Source organism: Syngnathoides biaculeatus, chromosome 15 (assembly GCF_019802595.1).
Source record: "Syngnathoides biaculeatus isolate LvHL_M chromosome 15, ASM1980259v1, whole genome shotgun sequence".
Lineage (NCBI taxonomy): Eukaryota > Metazoa > Chordata > Actinopteri > Syngnathiformes > Syngnathidae > Syngnathoides > Syngnathoides biaculeatus.
The window spans coordinates 4,138,369-4,159,639 of NC_084654.1; the positions used below are offsets into that span (position 1 = coordinate 4,138,369).

General features: G+C 45.7%; 1 protein-coding gene across 10 annotated transcripts in view; it reads left to right on the forward strand.

The window, feature by feature from the left end:
- LOC133513456 (apoptosis-stimulating of p53 protein 1-like) overlaps window positions 1–21,271 on the forward strand; it is a 116,050-nt gene that overhangs the window by 38,188 nt on the left and 56,591 nt on the right. For 9 of the 10 annotated variants that reach the window (XR_009798499.1, XM_061844275.1, XM_061844280.1 and 6 more), the window contains one exon: window positions 13,676–13,771. Coding sequence is in view for 9 of the 10 variants with exons in the window: in XM_061844275.1 (XP_061700259.1) it covers window positions 13,676–13,771 (96 nt within the window). In the remaining variant the exon portion in view is untranslated. Of the gene's footprint in view, window positions 1–10,335; window positions 10,981–13,675; window positions 13,772–21,271 lie in introns of those variants that run through there. The other variant, XM_061844281.1, reaches the window with a different exon arrangement.

Consider the following 21,271-nt stretch of genomic DNA (forward strand, 5'->3'; position numbering starts at 1 on the left):
ACCATATTTATAACAGAGACTTTATAAGGGAACAAGGGGCGAGAGTGAGAGAGTGTTGGTCGAGCCAAAGAGAGAGAGAGGGGGTGTCGTAAATTATAGCCCATCACCAGCGAGATGGAAGAGAAAGTTGTGAGAAGAATTGCTTTGTTTTTATCTTGTTAGAAGCCGGTGGCATCCTTATTTTATTAGAAAGGGCATAAAGGGCTGCTGTTGGTCTGAAAGTACACGAAGGATGGAGTGGAATGGGGTGGATTTGGTGCAGGAATTTACCATTGAAGGACAATGCAGCAAAATTAAAGTCCGCTCCTGCAAGATCACATGGGACAGCCTGCAGGTAAATACAGCACGGCAGGAAACGGATCGAGATTGCATGTTAATATCAGTCGGTGTTGACACTAGGACAGTCTGCAAGATGAGTTGATTGCATGCGCTACAAAAGGAAATAACCCAAACAGTGCCTTTTCCCCATGTGCAATGCTTAATAAAAATTGTAAGAAAAACAACAGTAATGCTTAACAATATCCCAGTTTATTTGTTATGGATTCAGTGCATTCCAGATTCTATTTAGACACATTTAAAGGTCAGTGTAATGTATCCAACACGGTTGGTATACAGTGGTGTCTCTACTTCAGAAATTAATCTGTTCTGGAAGCCGCTTCATAAATTAAGAAATGCATTTTACATGTAAATAGTCCCCCTTCCCCTTCTGCCAAAAATAAGCATTTAAAGTGTACATAATGGAAAGAATAATACTAAATTATGTTCATTTACCTTAAAAATAAGCATTCATTTTGTTCCTTTCATATCCTGAATTTCTCTCGTAACTAGGGACAAATATTTTCCAGGGAGGCTTTTCATAACTTGAATATTTCCAAAGTCGAGACTTTTTTAAGTAGAGGTATCAGTGTACCACAAAGAGGCGCCAGCCTATTAACTAGTGTGCGCTGAAAAAACTGTACTTATTTTAGTGTGTACTTTTCCTGAAGTAATTTTCATGGAAGATTACTTTTTAGTAATAGTTCTTTTACTTGAATCCATTATTTGGCTACTCTACACACCTCTGGAGTGTCATGATCCTGCCGGTCCTAGCCCTGGCTGTGCAGGTCCCCCAACACACCGGCAGTCATCGGGAGTTGCACACCTTCACCTCATCCCCAGTAATTACCTGCAGCACTTATAGGACCCAACGGACGGTCTGGCTTTGCCAGATCATTGCCATTGATGCCTCGTTCCTCCACTTCCTCGACTGTGATCTCCACTCTCGGCGTACCAACCCCTGCCTGTCTCTTGACCTGGCCTGTAAGCCTGTCGTCATTATCACTGCTGCTCACGTAGACTGCCTGACTAGTTACCGACTCTGGACTAAATAAAGATATTTCCCAAACTGCTTCCATGTTTCCCGAGTCATGCATTTGGGTCCAACTCCGTGTTCTGGTTATGACAGGAGTGGACATCCTCCTTTACTACTCTTATGTTTAAGCAACATTTTAGCAGCGGATATCCTGGGATAGCAGATGGTCTGGCTTTACCAGATCGTTGCCATTGATGCCTCGTTCCCACACTTCCTCGACTCTGATCTTGACTCCTGGCGTACCGACCCCTGCCTGTTTTCTGACCTGCCCTGTATGGCTGTCGTCATTATCATTGCTGCTCTCGTGTACTGCCTGCCTAGTTACCGACTCTGGACTGAATAAAGATATTTCCCGAACTGCCTCCACGTTTCCCGAGTCGTGCATTTGAGTCCAACTCCGCGTTCTGGTTATGATAGAACGATCTGGCCAAGACATGGACCCAGCCGACTCAGCTGCAATCCATCGCTCCCTACAGATCCAGGGCAGACGCTTGGCTGAACAGGAGGCTGTTCTCCAGGTAATGAATCAGAGACTTCTTGAAATATGCGCTTGGTTGAAACCGTGGCGCACATCCAGGACCAGCGCTGCCAACGTCAGTCCGACAACGTCCACCGCCGCTCCGACTCCAGGCCCGCTTTCCCGCCAGTCACGGATGTCCAGCTGTCGGCGTGCACGGCACTCTCACAGCCCGAGGAGTTCTCTGGAGAAACTGGTAATGTTAAGCCCTTCCTCGCCCAGTGTGATCTCCATTTTGAATTACTGACCGCGCTCGGATTGCCTTCATGATATCCCACCTGACGGGGAGGGCGGAGGCTTGGGCTACTGCCGAATGGAGCTGCAATTCTGACACCCGCCACACCTGGACCTCGTTCGTGTACGCGATGATGCAGGTGTTCCAGTACGCTTCCCCGGAATGCGAGGTGGCGCCTTCATTGATCACGCTTCGGCAGGGGCAACGTTGCGTAGCAGACTATGCTATCGAATTCCACATTCGAGCAGCAGAGAGTCGGTGGAACGAGGTGGCTCTTCTCGACACCTTCCTTCAGGGACTCTCACCGCGGATTCATAAGTATCTCATTGCAGTGCAACTGCCGGATTGCATGGCCAACTAGACCTCCCGCCTGCGACCTATGGGTGAGATACGCCCCCTGCCTGTTCCCTCACGCCCATGGTCCTACATCTCCCTGGACTTTGTGACAGGTCTGCCATGCTCTCAGGGTAACACTGCCGTCCTGTCGGTGGTTGATCGATTCTCAAAGATGGTCCATTTTATACCACTACCAAAAATCTCATCTCCCAAACGTACTGCCGAACTCCTGCTTGATAAGGTTATCCGCTATCACGGATTACCCACCGATGTGGTTTCGGATACGGGGCACCAATTCGTATCACGCTTCTTGGAAAGAGTTCTGCTCCCTTTTCGGGGCAAAGGCAAGTCTAACTTGGGGCCAACACCCAGAGTCCAATGGTCTGACTGAGACGATCAACCAGGATATGGAGACCGGTCTACGCTGCTTGGCTTCATGCGACCAGACCACCTGGAGCCGGCACCTCGGATGGGTGGAATACGCCCATAATTTGCTGCCCTCCGTGTCAACATGTATGGCTCCCTCTCATGTTGTCCATGGATACCCCCCTTCTCTCTTCCCATCCGGGGGTGCCGAGTCTCCAGTTCCATCTGCGTTGGTAGTTGTGAGATGTTGCAAGTGGACCTGGGAGCTAGCCAAAAGGATGCTATTGCGAATGGGTAGCACCTACAAGGCCGCGGCAGATTGCAAGAGGAGAAAGGCACCGGCATACAAGGTGGGACAACGCGTCTGGTTGTCCACAAGGGGCCTTCCACTTCGGACAGAGTCTCGCAAGCTAGCTCCCAGGTTCGTGGGTCCGTTCCCCGTTACCAATGTAATTGATCTAGTCGTTGTCTCCCTGAAGCTCCCCAGGTCTATGAGAGTCCCTCCCACGTTCCAAGTGAGCCGCCTCAGACCAGCTCGCCGTTCTCCGTTAGTCCCTCCGGCCAAGCCCCCCCGCAAGGTCGATGGAGGCCCGGTGTACTCGATGCGTCGGCTCCTGTCGTCCCGCTGTAGCGGTGGGGGTGGGGGTGGGGGGGTTAGTACTTGGTCGACTGGGAGGTATACGGCCTGGAAGAGCGTTCCTGGATCCTGTCCCGGTTCGTGGTAGATCCCAAGCTCATTAGGGACTTCCACACATCACACCATGCAGTACTTGGGCCGTCTGGGGCCAGCCGTTGGGGGAGGGGTACTGTTGTGATCCTGCTGGTCATAGCCCTGACTATGCAGGTCACCCGACACACCGGCAATCATCAGGAGGTGCACGCCTGCACCTCATCCCCAGTCATTACCTGCAGTACTTATAGGACCCAGCGGACGGTCTGGCTTTGCCAGATCATTGCCATTGATGCCTCGTTCCTGCACTTCCTCGACTGTGATCTCCACTCTCGGCGTACCAACCCCTGCCTGTCTCTTGACCTGCCCTGTAAGCCTGTCGTCATTATCACTGCTGCTCTCGTAGACTGCCTGACTAGTTACCGACTCTGGACTGAATAAAGGTATTTCCCGAACTGCTTCCATGTTTCCCGAGTCATGCATTTGGGTCCAACTCCGTGTTCTGGTTATGACAGGAGTGCACATCCTCTTTTACTACTCTTATGTTTAAGCAACATTTTAGCACATCAGATAAGCCAGTCCCATATTTGTTCCCCTAATCTTTTGTAGTTTCACATTGAGATGCTCTGATTGTTGTCCCAGCGGACCCACGAAGCACAGATAAAATCGACAACAAGAGGTGATCCACTAGTACATCTTGTATTAATTACAAAATGCGCCTACAATTATCTAAATATCTTGTTGATGTTGATACTAAATGTATTAAGCGAGGGAGTGAGGGGTTTTGTCACAACACAGGATGAACTAATTTCAAATGCACAGCGGTAATGCAACTTGGTAAGTGAAAAATGATATGAAACACCCCTGAAAAACCCCTGCAATATGGATGCCTTGTAGACACGTTAGTTTGCTGGGCTCCTAGAGCGCGCTATGATATTTAGTCTTCTGTTCATCTCTGTGGTAGTTGTTTGTTCTTGCAATTGATCTGGACGTCTGCTTCCCCCTCAAAGCAAATTTGGGTAATTTTTGGGGGGAAAGTATCAGCCTGTGTATGGAAACATTTTGTTTGTCATTGTAAAGAGAAACCTAATGAAATTAAAAAGTCCAAAAATATGCAAAATTTGCCATCAAGAATAAGATGTGTTGGTCAACGATAGTTGTTGTTGCAGAATGCTGTGATCCTGGAATTCTTTCTGCTTGCACTTCTTCAAAACCTGTTTCTGTGGGTTGGGTGACTGCAAATCCAGATTGTAGGTCATCGTTGACTTTGAAGCAACATCCGTCTGTGAAAAGAATCAAGTCTGGGTTGTCAAGAGGTGTCGCATAAAGTTCAGTGCGGAGTGAGTTTTCTTACGTAGTTTTTTGTACAAAACAATGCGGTTCTCCTCCGAGCAGACCTTCAGCTATGTTTATCCCTTCATGAGTAAAGCGAATATGTGGTTGTGTTAAAATTGCTTAAATTTTCCTGTGTCTCCGGTCATGGTGAAAGCTTGACTCGTGACGTACTGAACTGTACTGTGTGATGTTCGCAAAGTCAGCGGGTGATGAAGAACAATGTGAGATGTCTTCTGAATCACTCTGGCTAGAGCAGATGCAAAAGAAGCGCAAATTGAGTGTCTTTGCTTGTATTTTTCCAATGGAGTTGATGCATACAGACAAACTTGTCGAATTCCTCTTTCCCCTATCTGATAGAGCAGCAGAAACACTGCTGATCTTTTCAGACACGTCAAAATAGAACATGCGACTGTAATCAGGAATTGCAAGAGCTGCAGCAGTGGAAAGATGTTTCAAAAAGATGAAGGAAGAGTCTGCTTCCGTGGTCCAACAAAGAGTGTTAGAAAGATTGCGCATACTTTGTTCCATGACAATCCGTCTGAGTGGGTGAGTGAGTTCAGCAAAGTTTGGAACATGATGCCTGGAGTAGCTGCAATCTGGAGTTTGGACTTGGAACCCTTCAGTCCAACAGAGGCCAAATGAGAAACCACAGTCCGAGTGGCTTCGAGACAAGAGGTCATCCACATACTGCACCAGGAGAACCCCATGAGGCAATTCAAGAGGAGACAGCAACTGACAAATACAGTCATTGAAGAGTCCAGGTGAAAGGACAAAGCCTTGAGGCAGGCGATTGTAGGAATAGCAAACACCATTCCAAGAGAAACCAAAAAATTGCTTCATGGAAGGATGAACCGAAAGAACGCATTAGCCAAGTCAATGCAAGTGAAATGAGTGTGGGCCGATGTAATTTGGGACAGTACCAAGTGCGGGTTTGGGACGGGGAAAGTGAGGGTTAACACGGCCGCATTAATTGCTCGCAGGTCATGGACCATGCGAAACTTTCCAGTGTTTTTCTTTTCAACAGGAAAGATGAAGGTGTTAAAATCAGAGCCAGGAATTTCACACAGCACCCCTGCTTTAAAGAAGCCGTCAATTTCCGAAATGCCAATCATCCCAGCCTCTTAATGAAATGAATTTTGCCAATCAATGGCCTGTGGGCATGCCAGGACAATTGGACCGATAGTCTTCGCTGTGTGCTGAGGCGAGACCATCAAGGGGTCATGTGGCTGACAAGGAGGCATAGAAGGATCCGGGGGGTCCGCCATCATGTAAGATTTGAGTTGTTCAAGAGTCAAGAACACCGAAAAGGCGACACCTGGTTTGCCTGGAAACAAATCAATCATGTTCAATTTCCATATGTTGTTTTCAATTTCCTGAAATGCCTCACTATATATCTGTCATAGTACAGAGTGCAATGCATACGATCAGTTACCATATCATAAGACCTGAGGTTGTAAACCCAAGGTGATCAGAGAGTCCAAAAGTGTTCAGCTTCGAGCCAACCACTGGAGTCAATATCCAATATCCCAGTAGATGTCGGCAGTGGCGCATGCATCTCAACAAGCGGGAACTGGGAGGTGGCACCGGAGGCAGAGCAGCAGTAGGTGTTACCATCCGGAAATTCCAGGATGAGTCCATCAAGGCTGCATTTGATGAGAGGGCATGTGACGATGAAGAGATCTCTGCCCAAAAGATTGACTGGACAGTTAGGTGCAAACACAAAAGAAGGCAAAAGAGTCTGTAACTGTTGATTTCACTCTCTTGGGGTTGGTTGTAACCTCCTTGATTGTAGCCACGTGCTCCATTCATACGCTTGAGGTCGGTGTCTGCACTTGTGGGCCCAATGACCAGGCTGTCCACAATTGAAGCACACGTTGCGGCCACCAGGGGTGCACTTCGACCCATGAATGAACCTGCTTGATACATCATGCACTCAGCACCGGAGATGAGATCAGAGCAAGAGCGGATTCTTCCTGCTTTTTCAGACTTTTGTGTTTGTCAACCTTAGACTTTTTCTTTTGTTTACTACCAGTCAACCACAGCACCAGGAAGGTCCGGATTGGCCTCCATGGCCTGCGCCACAGACTTGGGAACGCCCTTCTTGTTTTCAGAGTGTAATCAGTGAGGGCTCGGTCAAGAAAAGCCGCGGCCTCCTCATCTGCTTTTGGAGCAATCAAATCTGAAATGACACACTCAAAATTGGAAATAAAGTCTCAAACGCTGCAGACAAGGTCAAATAATTTTCTTGTGTAAGAGCCTGATGATCGGGGAGAGTAGAACAACCTGAATTTTGCATCAGAGTATTCAACTGTGAAAGTGGACATGATTGTGTAAGGAGAAAACAGATGTCACCGGCTGTTAACATTTGACCTGTAACCTCTCTTTGCACGGCTTGAAGCCAATTGCCACCACCAGATTGCATGGGTGGAAGTTTCTGCAGCAACACACTGACATCAGTGGGAGACAAAGATTTGTAAAACATAGCAGAGTTATCAGTAGCCGGGTCAACTTTGGCTAACATGGGTAACTGCAAGATTTGGGAATGAGTCACACGCCGATGAGGAGGAAAGGCTGGACCTTTGGAAGATTCCTCTGGGTCTTCAGGACCTCTGGTTCGATCCAAAACGGAGTCAGGGTGGGCACCTGAAAGATTCTGGACACGAGACTTTAATTCTGCTAATTGATTGTAACTGAGCAACATACAACCTGTTTTCTGCTTCCCCATTTGAAGAGCCTATGGCTGCGTGTTCCGCAGCATAGACAGCAACTTCCTGTTCTCTTTCGGGCTGCTTCTTGTTCAGCGCGAAAGGCGCGGTCCTGCTCCTCCACTTCAGTGTTTGCTCAATCTTCATGTTCAGTAGAGGTTCTCTGAAGTTAATTTCATATATTTTGTGGACCCTCTTGGTGTCTGTTTAATTCCGTCTTGTACAGTCGTAGTTGAGTCAAACATGTGAATGGGTCAGCTCTCAAGTTGGCCACTTTTTCCAATCTCCCTTCTAATTCTCTAATGGCGACGGTCACTCCAGCAGCCAAAGTTTCCGCAACTGTATTCACGTTCGATGTCTGTTGTGCATGAGTGAGAGACGTTTGATCGCCTACATCTACTTCGAGCCGGCCCCTAATTACATTCAATACTGGAGCCTGAAATTCATTTAAAGTTTTCCTGGCTTTATGGTAAGGTAATGGTACAAATGGGTTACTTGGAGACAACGCCCAAGTCCATTTCTCCTCCAAGGAAGGAGGCGGCGTGGAGGGCAATTTGGGTGTTGACGGTACCAGACCAACACTTTCTTCCTTGACAGCCAAACGGGACAACTTCAATACACATCCCATTGCCATCATTCTTGCTTTCGCTTTAATTTCCACAACTTTCTTAGTATTCTCCCTCACGTTTCTACCTTTTGAAGACAACCTGTTAATTTTTTCCATTTCCAACTTTAGAGCTGCCATTCTTTTAACACAAGCTTATTCCGTTTCTTTGATTAATGTAACCAAACACGCAGTCGAAGACAATGGAGGGAACCATTCTCACAACATTTGATCCATTCTTTCAACTGTTCTTTCTCACTGTCTCGTTCTTTTTCAGGCAACCCTCCAACACACACATCACATGCATTTCTCACTTGTACATTTAGCAACAATTGCTCAGAATGGTTTGGTATTTGCCGCAAATCGAACCATTCACTTTCCCGATCAATCTGTCTCTGCATTTTGTTTTACATCGAACCCCCCCTCGCTCTTTTTTTTGGAGTTAACATGTCTTCCTATTACTAACGGAGAGGCAGATAAGTGACATAGCAACATTAATGCGGAGGGAGGTCCTCCTTGCACACTTACGCAACCAACAACTCAAAGAACCGAACCTTAAAATGCATATAAATAAAAACAAGAATGAGAACACCAAACGTACAAGCAGTGTTGCCTCTGTTGATCTTGGACACACACACACTTGCCTCACTATGTTACAATTGTGTGTGTGTGTGTGTGTGTGTGTGCGTACAAGACACTCACCCGCGAGCCAGCAGATCCTGAAGGACGCTCCTTTTTTTTTTCTTTTAACTACCACTGGGTATCGTCATACCCTTCTTAGGCCATTAAGGTCACTTTAATTTCTACACTTTGTGATCTCTCAGATGGATTATTATTATTATATGTTTTCCCTCTTATCTAGTTACTCGTTTATATATATATATATATATATATATATATATATATATTTTTTTTTTTTTTTTTTTTTTTTTATTTTTTAATTAATGCTCGAGCCCCTTTATTTTAACGTTATTTGAGTTCAAATGAGGAATTCCAGTCTCTAGGATTCTCCGAAAAGAACTACAAAGCCTCGCGGTCCAGAAAGTTTTGGGCCGGCCTCAACCGGGATTTACAACCATTTTGTGTAGGCACAACCTCCGAACACTGGGCATGTCTAAACCCTTTTTAGAGTGGTATGCCCACACTATGGCTTTTCAACCATTTAGGTGGGACACGACGGTTACCCACCAGGGCCTCGAACCCAGGACTTATCGCTCTTTGTCCTTTGATTTTGAATGAGGAATTCTCGTCTCTAGGATTCTCCGAAAAGAACTAGAAAACCTCGGGGTCCAGAAAGTTTTGGGCTGGCCTCAACCTTATCGGTTTGTTCTGCCAGCCCCGGGATTTACAACCTTTTTGTGTCGGCACAACCTCCGAACACAGGGCACTTCTAAACCCTTTTCAGAGTGGTACGCCCACATAATTTATGGCTTCTCAACCATTTAGGTGGGACGCGGCGGTTACCCACCAGGGCCTGGAACCCAGGACTTATTAATATTCAATTTCCCCTACTATTCATCCAGCCAAATGGACCATGATGTTCGCAGATGATATTGTGATATGCAGTGAAAGCAGGGAGCATGCAGAGGAACAATTAGAAAGATGGAGACATGCACTGGAAAGGAGAGGAATGAAGATTAGCCGAAGTAAAACAGAATATATGTGCGTGAATGAGAAAAGTGGAGGGGGAAGAGTGAGGCTACAGGGAGAAGAGATAGCGAGGGTGGACGACTTCAAATATTTCGGGTCTACAATCCGGAGCAATGGTGAGTTTGGTAAGGAAGTGAAGAAACGGGTCCAAGCAGGTTGAAACAGCTGGCGAAAGGTGTCTGGTGTGTTATGTGACAGAAGAGTCTCTGCTAGGATGAAGGGCAAAGTTTACAAAACAGTGGTGAGGCCGCCCATGATGTACGGATTAGAAACGGTGGCCCTGAAGAAACAACAGGAAGCTGAACTGGAGGTGGCAGAAATGAAGATGTTGAGGTTCTCGCTCGGAGTCAGCAGGTTGGATAGGATTAGAAATGAGCTCATTAGAGGGACAGCCAAAGCTGGATGTTTTGGAGACAAGATTCGAGAGAGCAGACTTCGATGGTTTGGACATGTTCAGAGGCGAGAGAGTGAGTATATTGGTAGAAGGATGCTGAGGATGGAGCTCCCAGGCAAAAGAGCGAGAGGAAGACCAAAGAGAAGGTTTATGGATGTGGTGAGGGAAGACATGAGGGCAGTTGGGGTTAGAGAGGAAGATGCAGGAGATAGGCTAAGATGGCAAAAGATGACACGCTGTGGCGACCCCTAACGGGACAAGCCGAAAGGAAAAGAAGAAGAAGAAGAATTCATCCAGCCAAAAGCTATAATTTCACAATGTAACAAATTCAAACGTGACATACACCTCAACCCCAGTTAACAGACAGAAGATCATTTTTGGAGGATAAATGTCCTCTTACCTTATAAATTGTTGGCCGGCCGATGTTCTGTCTGTCAACCAACACCTCACTCCGAAATCAAGTCGGGGTCACCAATTGTTGGAGGACGCTTTTTTCCTCCTCGTGTTCATTTAATTTTGGGTAGTGAGAATGTTGGTTATCCAAATAAAGGCTGGAGATGATCAACAGTTTTTTTGAAGAATTTACTGACAGAATATTCCAGGCACTTATGAGTTACAGACAATGGCTGTAAAGAGCAGATCGCAAGTGCGAAGATACAGAGGAAACACACATCCTCTTGTCAGAAGGGCGGACTATGGGTGGTATCAAACCTGTGGTGTGAGATCGGGGCTTTCCACTTAGACAAAGGGTTACTGTCTCAACCGGTTCTAGCTGGCAATGGATTATTACAAAGTGTCCAGTATGCAGTCCATCAAGGTTAGCCTACGTGCAGAGATGTGCTCAAGGACACATCTGGCTAGAGCTGAGGACATGAGGAAATTATGTAGTCATGACTAAATATGGGCATAACACATACTTCATATTTAAAACAGTAACCTCAACATGATATTGGCATACTTAGCAAAAAAAGGAAATAAAATAAATACTGCAAAAATATAAGAACACTTCACTAACAGTATAATGAATGTAGAAATATATAACAAGAGTCCAGTCAGGCAAAATTAAGACACTTTGCATTGTAAAAATTATGATTCTGTAGTTATGATGCTACATAACCAGTTAACATGCTACATAACCTTCAAATGTGTAACATCTTTAATAACGATGCAGTTTAACTGGTTTTGACATTTCACAAACCACCTGAATAAGCATGACACAATTGTTGCTTCGGTCTGGTTTGGTGACCTCACGAGCTAGCAATGGCTAATGGCTAATACTACATGCGATGGCAACAGAGTGACAGGCTGTCTTCACTGTGCTCTCATGTTTCATGCTTTCCGCATCAGAATAAAAATCCTCTTTTTTCGCCAAGTATGTCAGAAATAGAGAAGGAATTTGTCTTTGGTAGTTGGAACCGCTCTTGTACGACAACATGACGACGACAGACAGACAGTAAATTGAGACACAAAGACACTGCGGTAACAGTCACAGAGCGATGGAGGCAGCTAGTAATCTGGCAATGATGGAGCTCTTTTTGGGGGGGAGGGGGCAGTTGTGCAAAGGATCCAGAGTCCTTTAGCATTTAGAGCAGTTAGAGCGCCTAATACAGCTGTAGTCCATTGCAATGACCATTGTGCAAAGGGCGTCAAAGAATGTATGCCTATATGTGTATTCACTTGGATGGTATAACACCAAATGTATAAACAGTGTTGGCCATTTTTGAGGGCTCTGATAACTTGCCCATCAGCTAAGGTTATCAGGATTGTTCCATTGTTGCTTTAGAGACACCGCCACACAATCATCACTGTAAACCCGTGGAGCTGTCAGCCACAGTGGCAATGGAGGTAACCATGCTGGAGCTTGGGAGCAGAGTGACAGTCGACAACGCAATGTGTCGGGTGTGACGACAGCTGAGTCGGAGGGAGCTTTGATTTCGCCATGGGGCGGGTCAACCAAGGAGGCTCGGATTTTGTTTACTCCTACAATTGGTAACCGAAAGGGGAGCAGGAAAGGGACGACACTGATTGTCCGTTGTTTTCACGCACATTTCCACCATGTTAGGGGAATTATGCAGACAGCTGATCACCGAGAATGAGATTTATCTGGATTGCCAAACTCGATCATATAATCGCCCAGTGCCTTGTGTAAACGCATGTGTGTTATTTGTGTGTTTGTGAGTGAACATGCAGTAAACAATAGCAGGATGTGGCTGGGCTGGGACCTTCCTTCCTTGTTATAGGTATCATTTCTCTCTCCGTACTTTCTGTGGTATTTACTTCTTACCAAATAAGGGATCTCAGGATGAAAATGATTAAATGAAAAGCTACTGAGACTTTGATTTGTATTTATATATTATACTCATTATAATTACTCATTAAATAATCAAGAGAAATTCCACTCACACTCTACTGTATATTTGCATTGCACATCACTGTCGTGATCCTGCCGCTCCAGCACGAGCTGATTATGCTGTGGATTTATATGACCGCGATGACAACTGGCCGGCGCCAGTTCGTTGATCTTCATGTCCCGTTCGTGTGCTCCGGTATCCCTGATCGAACCTGTGTGTACCAACCTTCGCCCGTTCTCCGACCAACCTTGTAAGCCTGACTCCTTCGTTACTTCTGCCTGCTTCGATTGTTCCCCTGTGTACCGACTCCTGCCTGTCCGCTCACCTGCTCTCTTCGCCCGACAACACAACTACCGCTGCTGCACCGGACTGCCTGCTCGAACCCCGACCTCGGCATATAATAAACGTTTCTCCTTGAACTACCTGGCATCGTTCGAGTTCTGCATTTGGGTCCTACTCTCGTTCCGATGGGACGTGACAATCACAAAGAAACAAAACCAGCTCATACAGTTTCAGACATCCAAGAACAAATACAGTGCTGGACCTCTTCTGCATGGGGGTTAAGGGCTTGTTTAAAGGCACTTTGACAATAGTCAGGAAGCAGACGAGCATCTTTCCAACAAATAGCTGCTTCGGACTCAACCATGACCCTTTGGCTCCAAATCATAAACCCTTCCAAAAGAACTACTGCCTCCGTATGGCAAAACGCAGGCATACATGAGGAGTATGATCAAATCTGCAATGCAGATGTGATGATGTCAGTGACAGTGACAGAAAACTGAAACCACAATGAAATAAGGCTATTTCCCCTGAACTAATACTATAACTCTGCCAGACTGCCAAGGCCACCAGCTACTAATATAATAACATTTTTGTAGCAAGGTGAAGAAGCTGTGTGATCCTAAATTGTGAACTGAGACGTGCAGCTATGCACTATAGACCTACATTTATCCTGTATCACTATTATGGTTTCATTTTGTCAGGAACAATCTCATTCATCTTGACTGACTGTCTGTAATAGTTGGACAATGACAATAGAAACACAGTGGAAATCACGTTTTTGTGATTGTATAGGTATTTTTTCTAGAATTAATTCATGCAACATTTGGAAGCTATTATGTAAAGGTACATCATCTCATTTTACTTTCTCTTATTGTGTAGGTTCCCCGTGGGGAGCTAACACTCTGTGAGCTCCAGGAAATGGCTACAAGACAGCAGCAACAAATAGACGCTCAACAACAGATGTTTGTTGCCAAGGTAACCATTTCACATATCCACAAACTCACGTACACAAACAGCTACCAACACAGAGTTGTTTTCTAGATGGATTGCCTGTCACTTCATGTAAGGTTGTCTACATCGAGAGTCCGTCTGAAAGGGCCAACCTTGGCACTCCATCAATTACAGTCAGGCCACTGAGAAATGAATGTGTTTAAAATGTAAAGATAATGAGTCATATATGTTTTATGAGGATGTGATCTGGTCGGGTGTCTAAGGAAAACATTAAAAATAGTGATTGAATTTCTTGCACATTTTTGGGAGGTAATGTCATACATGTGACGAGATAGGAACAATATAGGAAGGAAATGAAGTAATCAGGAAGCCACAGCTGCTGGATTGTCAAAGAGCATTTTACTTCAGAAAGGAGGGAAGTGTATGACAACTCCAAGAAAGGAATGAGAAAATATACATTTCAAGCACAGTTCTTACAATTTTTGATTTTATTCGAATGATAAATTGTTGAACATCTCGGTCTGGTTTGGCCAATTTCTTTTCAAATGTGATATATTCTATTGTATGTAGGTATGTCTTTCGGCCTTTACCGTTAGGGGTTGCCACAGCGTGTTATCTCAGATGAACGCTCATATTTGTTTGGCACTATTTTTACGCTGGATGCCCTTCTTGATGCAATCCCTCTTCATTTTTCTGGGGAGGCAGCTGGAGCCTATCCCAGCTAACTTCGGGGGAAAGGCAGACTACACACCAAAGTGGTCACCAGCCAGTCACAGGGCAGATATTGACACCATCAATGAGCGGGAATCAATCCCAAACTGCCTGCACCAAAGGCAGGTGTGTGTACCACTACACCATCAGCGACTCCTTACCATATACAGTATATTCTACATTGTGTCTATTTAAAATGCAATCCACTGCAGTGTCACCCTGCATCACACATAAGAGCGAAGGTGCAGAGAGGGTGTGCTCTTGGTGATGCCCTTGACAGAGTTAGATTTTGATGTCATAATGTCCAGCTGAGCTTACATGTACTGCAACCACATCTAAGTTTTTGATGCAGGTGATCTGACAAAATTGTGTTTAATATGATTCTGGCACCCCCTCCTGGAAGCCCTCACCTTATTGTGGCGGAGGGGTTTGTGTGTCCCAATGATCCGAGGCACTAAGTTCTCGGGGGCTTCAAGCCCTGCTAAGGTTACCCATGACAAACAGGTCCTCGGTAAGGGGACCAGACAAAGAAGGGCAAAAAGACCCCTATGATGACGAATATAAATAAACTGAAGTTTCCCTTGCCCGGTCGCGGGTCATAGGGGAACAGTGGCAAACCTTCCAAGGTGTGGACAACAAACCAAAATTACTCCAAGAGAGCAACGACAACTCATCCAGAAGGTCACAAAAGAACCTCAAATAACATCTAAAGACCGGCAGGGCTTGCTGGCCTCACTTAAGGACAGTGTTCATGACCGTACCATCAGAAAGACATTGGCCAAAAATGGCATCCATGTGAGAGTTCACATATATTTGGATATCTTGATGATCATCAAGACATTTGGAGAAACCTTCTGTGGACTGACAAATCAAAAATTTAACTTTTTGGAAGGTATGCGCCCGTTAAATCTGGGGTAAAATGCCACAGCATTTGATAAAAAGAATATTATGGCAACAATGAAGCATGGTGGTGGCAGTGTGATGGTGTTGGGCTACTTCGCTGCCGCAGGAACAGGACAACCTTCTGTGATTGATGGAACAATTAATTGTGTAATTTGTGTACCAGAAAATCCTGAAGGAGAACATCTGCCCATCAGTGCATGCACTCAAATTCAAGAGCTCTTGGATTATACAGCAGGGCAATGATCCGAAACACAGCAGCTAGTCCATATCTTAATGGTTGAAAAAAAAAAAAAAACAGAATTAAGGTTTTGGAATGCCCAGGTAAAAGTCCGGATTTAAATTCCATTGAGATGCTGTGGTGTGACTTTAAATGGGCAGTCCATGCTAGAATACCTTCCAATGTTTCAGAGTTGAAACAATTCTGCAAAGAGTGGGAAAAATTTCCTCCAGTGCGATGTGAAAGAATCATCACCAATTATCGGCAATGCTTGATTTCAGTTATTGCCGCCAAGGGTGGCACAACCCGTCATTAGTTTCAGGGGCAATTACTTTTTCACTGAGGGTCACAAAGGCGTGGATTTTTTTGTACCTTAAAAATGGAATTATGATTCGAAAATTGCATTTTTTGCACATTTCCTTGGGTTGTCTGAGTGGGCGGCATGGTGGGTCAGATGGAAAGCGTTGACCTCACAGTTCTGAGGTCCCGCGTTCGATCCCGGCCCCACCTGTGTGGAGTTTGCATGTTCTGCCCGTGCCTGCGTGGGTTTTCTCAGGGCACTCCGGTTTCCTCCCACATTCCAAAAACATGGAACATTAGTTGGAAACTCTAAATTGCCCCTTGGTGTGATTGTAAGTGCGGCTGTTTGTCTTGATGTGCCCTGCGATTGGCTGGCAACCAGTTCAGGATGTACCCCGCCTCCTGCCCATTGACAGGTGGCACAGGCTCCAGCACTCCCGCAACCCTCATGAGGATAAGCAACTAAGAGGACAGATGGATGGATGTCTGAGTGATATTAAAATTAGTTCGCTGATTTGAAACCATTGTGTGTCATGGATATGCCTAAAAAAACAAATCAGGAAGGAACAAATACTTTTTCACAGCACTGTACGCTGGGGGTCACCCCTTTGCACGAGATGGTAGCCTCCCTCTGCCTTCAGTTGGGAGGGAAGGGTCCTGACGGTACTTTGTGCCTATTTACCAAACAGTAGTTCACAGTCCCCACCCTTTTTGGAGTCCTTAGAAAGGGTGCTAGAGAGTGCCCCTGCAGGGGACTCCATCGTTTTGCTAGGAGAGTTCAATGCTAATGTGGGCAATGACCTGGAAGGGTGAGATTGGGAGGAATGTCTTCTCCCAATCAGAACCCGAGCGGTTTTGTTATTGGACTTCTATGGTCATCACAGATTATCCATAACAGACACCATGTTCAAGCATCATGGTGTCCACACGTCCCTAGACACCCGAGGTCGCAATTCGATGGTTGACTTTATGATCATGTCATTGGATTTCCAGCCGCATGTCTTGGATACTCGGTTGAAGAGAGGGGTGGACCTGTCAACTGCTCACCACCTGGTGCTGAGTTGGTTGCAATGGTGGGGAAAGACGTGGATGGCTCAAACGTATTGTTAGGGTCTGCTGGGAATGCCTGGAAGAAGGAGCTTCGACTCCCACTTTTGTCAGAACTTTGCTCAAGTTCTGGGGGAGGCGGGGAACATTGAATCGGAGTGGACGATGTTCCACGCATCCATTGCTGAGGCGGGTGACCGGAGCTGTGGTGGTAAGGTGGTCGGAGCTTCTCGAAACAGAAATCCTTGATACCATTGGTGGACACCAACGGTGAGGAATGCGGTCAAGGTGAAAAGGAGTCCAATCAGGCGTTTTTGGCCTGTGGTACTCCTGAGCCAGCAGATGAGTCCTGATTGGCCAAGCAGAATGCAGTTTTGCATGTGGCTGAAGCAAAAACACGGGCATAGGAGTAGTTCTGTCAGGCCATGGAAAAACACTTTCGGATGGCTCTGATGAAGTTTCGGTCTACCAGCCGGCATCTCAGGAGGGGAAAGCAGCGCACCATCAACACTGTGTATTTTAGGGGTGTGGCACTCCTAACCTCAACTAGTTAACATTTTATTTTATCGCCCTGCAAATTTGTAAGTTCTCCCACTATGAAATCATGGAAGGGTCTGAAACTTTGATCTTGGTTGCATGTCCAGTGTGAGAGACATAATCTAAGGGAGAAAAAAAAAACCTGGAAATTGCAATGTATGACTTATTAATAATTTATTTTTGTATGTTACTGCTGCAAATAAATATTTGAAAACCTGCCAATCAGCAAAAATGCTGGCCCTCAAAGACCTGTTAATCTGCCTCTAAAAAGTCAACCTACCCTCCACTGATTATTCCAAATTAGAGATCGTTCGCTCCATGAAGACGCCTGTCCACCCAGCACAATCCGTAAGACTCCAACTACTAACATGGTTAAAAACAATGAGCTGTCCAACTACACCAGAGACAAAATTGTAGACTGCCACGAGGTTGGAAAGGACTACAGGGCAATTGCCAAACTGCTTAGTGAAAAAAGAGCCACTGTTGGAGCAATTATTAGAAAATGGAAGATGCGAAACATGATTGTCAATCTCCTTCGGACTGGGGCTCTAAGCAAGGTCTCACCTCGGAGTGCATCAATCATCCTAAGAAAGGTGAGGAGTCACCCCAGACCTACATGGGAGGAACTGGTCAATGACCTGAAGGGAGCTGGCACCACTGTTTCCAAGGTTACCTCTGGGTAATACACTAAGACATCATGGTTTATAATAATGCATGGCGCAAAAGGTTCCCCTGCTAAAGTCAGTCCAGGATCTTAGGTTTGCCCATGACCCTTTGGATGATCCATGGGATAAAGTTATGTGGTCAGATGAGACAAAAAACAATGTCTTCATTCTATTCGCAGTGTTTGAAGGAGGAAGAATGAGGTATCGTCTTCTTTTTCTTTCGGCTTGTCCCATGAGGGGTCGCCACAGTGTGTCATCTTTTCCCATCGAAGCCTATCTCGTGCATCTTCCTCTATAACACCCACTGTCCTCATGTCCTCCCTCAGAACATCCATCGACCTTTTCTTTGGCCTTCCTCTCGCTCTTTTGCCTGGCAGCTCCATCCTCTGCACTATTTCACTTATATGGTTACTCTCTGACCTATGAACATGTCCACTGTCCCTTGAATGAGCTCATTTCTAATCCTATCCAACCTGCTCACTCCGAGCGAGAACCTCAACATCTTCAATTCTGCTACCTCGAGTTCTGCTTCCTCTCGTTTCTCCAGAGCCACCGTCTCTAATCCATATATCATGGTCGGCGTGATGACTGTTTTATAAACTTTGCCTTTCATGGTCGCGAAGACACTTTTGTCACTTAGAACACCAGACACCTTCCGCCAACTGTTCCATCCCGCTTGGACCCATTTCTTCACTTCCTTATCACACTCACCATTGCTCTGTATTGTTGACCCCAAGTATTTGAAGTCATCCACCCTCGCTATCTCTTCTCCCTGGAGCTTCACTCTTCCTCCTCCACGCCTCTCATTCAAACACATATATTCTGTTTTACTTCGGCTAATCCTTATTCCTCTCCTTTCTCGTGTATAACTCCATCTTTCTAATTGTTCCTTCGCCTGCTCCCTGCTTTCACTGCAGCTCACAATACAATCTGCGAACATCATGGTCCAAGAGGATTCTAGTCTAACCCCGTCTGTCAGCCTATCCATTACTACCGCAAACAGGAAGGGGGCTCAGTGTGGATCCCTGATGCAGTCCCATCTCCACCTTCAATTCTTCTGACACACCAGCGGCACATCTCACCACTGTTCTGCTCCCCTCAGGTCCTGTACTATTCTAACATATTTCTCCGCCACACCAGATTTGCGCATGCAGTACCACACTTCCTCTCTTTATGCTCTGTCATGGGCTACAAAGACACAATGTAGCTCCATCTGACCTTCTCTATACTTTTCCTCAAGGCACATAACGCATCTGCGGTACTCTTTCTTGGCATGAAACCATACTGTTACTCGCATATACTTACTTCTGTCCTAAATCTAGCCTCCACTACTCTTTCTCATAACTTCATTATGTGACTCGTCATCTTTATTCCTCTGTAGTTTCCACAGTTCTGAATATCCCCTTTGTTCTTGAAAATGGGGACGAGCACACTTTTCCTCCATTCTTCTTGCATCTTCTCTCCCGCTAGTATTCTATCGAATAAGTTGGTCAAAAACTCCACAGCCACCTCTCCAAATTGCTTCCATACCTCCACTGGTATGTCATCAGGACCAACTATCTTTCCATTTTTCATTCTGTTCAGTGCCTTTCTAATTTCTCCCTCACTGATCAATTTCACTTCCTGGTTGTTCATGCTTGCCTCTTCTACTCTACCTTCTCTCACATCTTCTTCATTCATTAGCTTCTCAAAGTACTCTTTCCATCTACTGAGCACACGACTGGCACCAGTCAACATATTTCCATGGCTATCTTTAATCACCTTTACTTGCTGCACACCCTTCCCATCTCTATGTGTCTGGCCAACCTGTAGAGATCCTTTTCTCCTTCTTTCGTATCCAACCTCGTGTACATGTCGTCATATGCCCCTTGTTTAGCCTTCGCCACCTCTACCTTTGCCCTAAAACGCATCTCGATGTGCTCCTTTCGCCTCTCCTCAGTCCTCTCAGTATCCCACTTCTTTTTCGCTAATCTCTTTCCTTGTATGACTCCCTGTATTTTGGGGTTCCACCACCAAGTCTCCTTCTCCCCTTTCCTACCAGAAGACACTCCAAGTACTCTCCTGCCTGTCTCTCTGATTACCTTGGCTGTCATATTCCAGTCTTCTGGGAGCTCTTCCCGTCCATCTAGAGCCTGTCTCACCTCTTTCCAAAAGGCCACACAACATTTTTCCTTTCTCAACTTCCATCACCTGATTCTCTGCTCTACCTTTGTGTTCTTAGTCTTCCTACCCGCTACCAGAGTCATCCTACACACCACCAGCCTATGCTGTCGAGCTACACTCTCCCCACCACTACCTTACAGTCGATAACCTCCTTCAGATTACACCGTCTGCACAAAATGTAATCCACTTGCGTGCTTCTACTTCTGCTTTTGTGGGTCACTCTATGTTCCTGTCTCTTCTGGAATTAAGTGCTCACAACTGTCAATTCCATTCTTTTTGCGAAGTCCACCACCATCTTCCCCTCAAAGTTCCTTTCCTGGATGCTGTACTTACCCATCACTTCTTCATCGCCCCTGTTTCCTTCGCCAACATGTCCATTTAAATCTGCACCAATCACACCTCTCTGTCTTGGATGCTTAAGACTGCTTCATCTAGTGTGCACTCTACGTAGGTAATGCTGTTAGCGTGCTAAGCTAGGGTAACTTGGGCCGAGCAGCTTCAACGCGAACGATACGGCACCAATTTGCGTCCTAATACGAACTAAGATAAGACTTGTTAAATTTTCTATAAGTCCTCACGCCCCTCGTCGTACAAGTTATAAAGTTACTCGCGTTCGATGTTTCTTCAACGGCACAGTTTGATCACAAACATGTCTCGTTGTTAGGCAGCTAAGCTCAGGTGACCTGGGCCTATAAGCAATTTTAAGTTGACGTTTCTACTTGCCCAATTTCCTATGTACTCACGGTCCTCGTTGTAAATGAAACGAAAGTTTTTCCGGTCATGTAAGTACTAACATTTGATGATTACCTCCTCAGCAAATATTTGATTACATATGTTACTTGATTTTATCGAGCTCGGTTAGGCTAGGCTAGGCCGTGCAGCTTCAACTTCAACGAGTAGGGCTCCAAGGAGGAGGAAAAATGAGGTATACCATCCAAAAAACACCATCCCAACTTTTAAGCATGGGGGTGGAAGCATCAT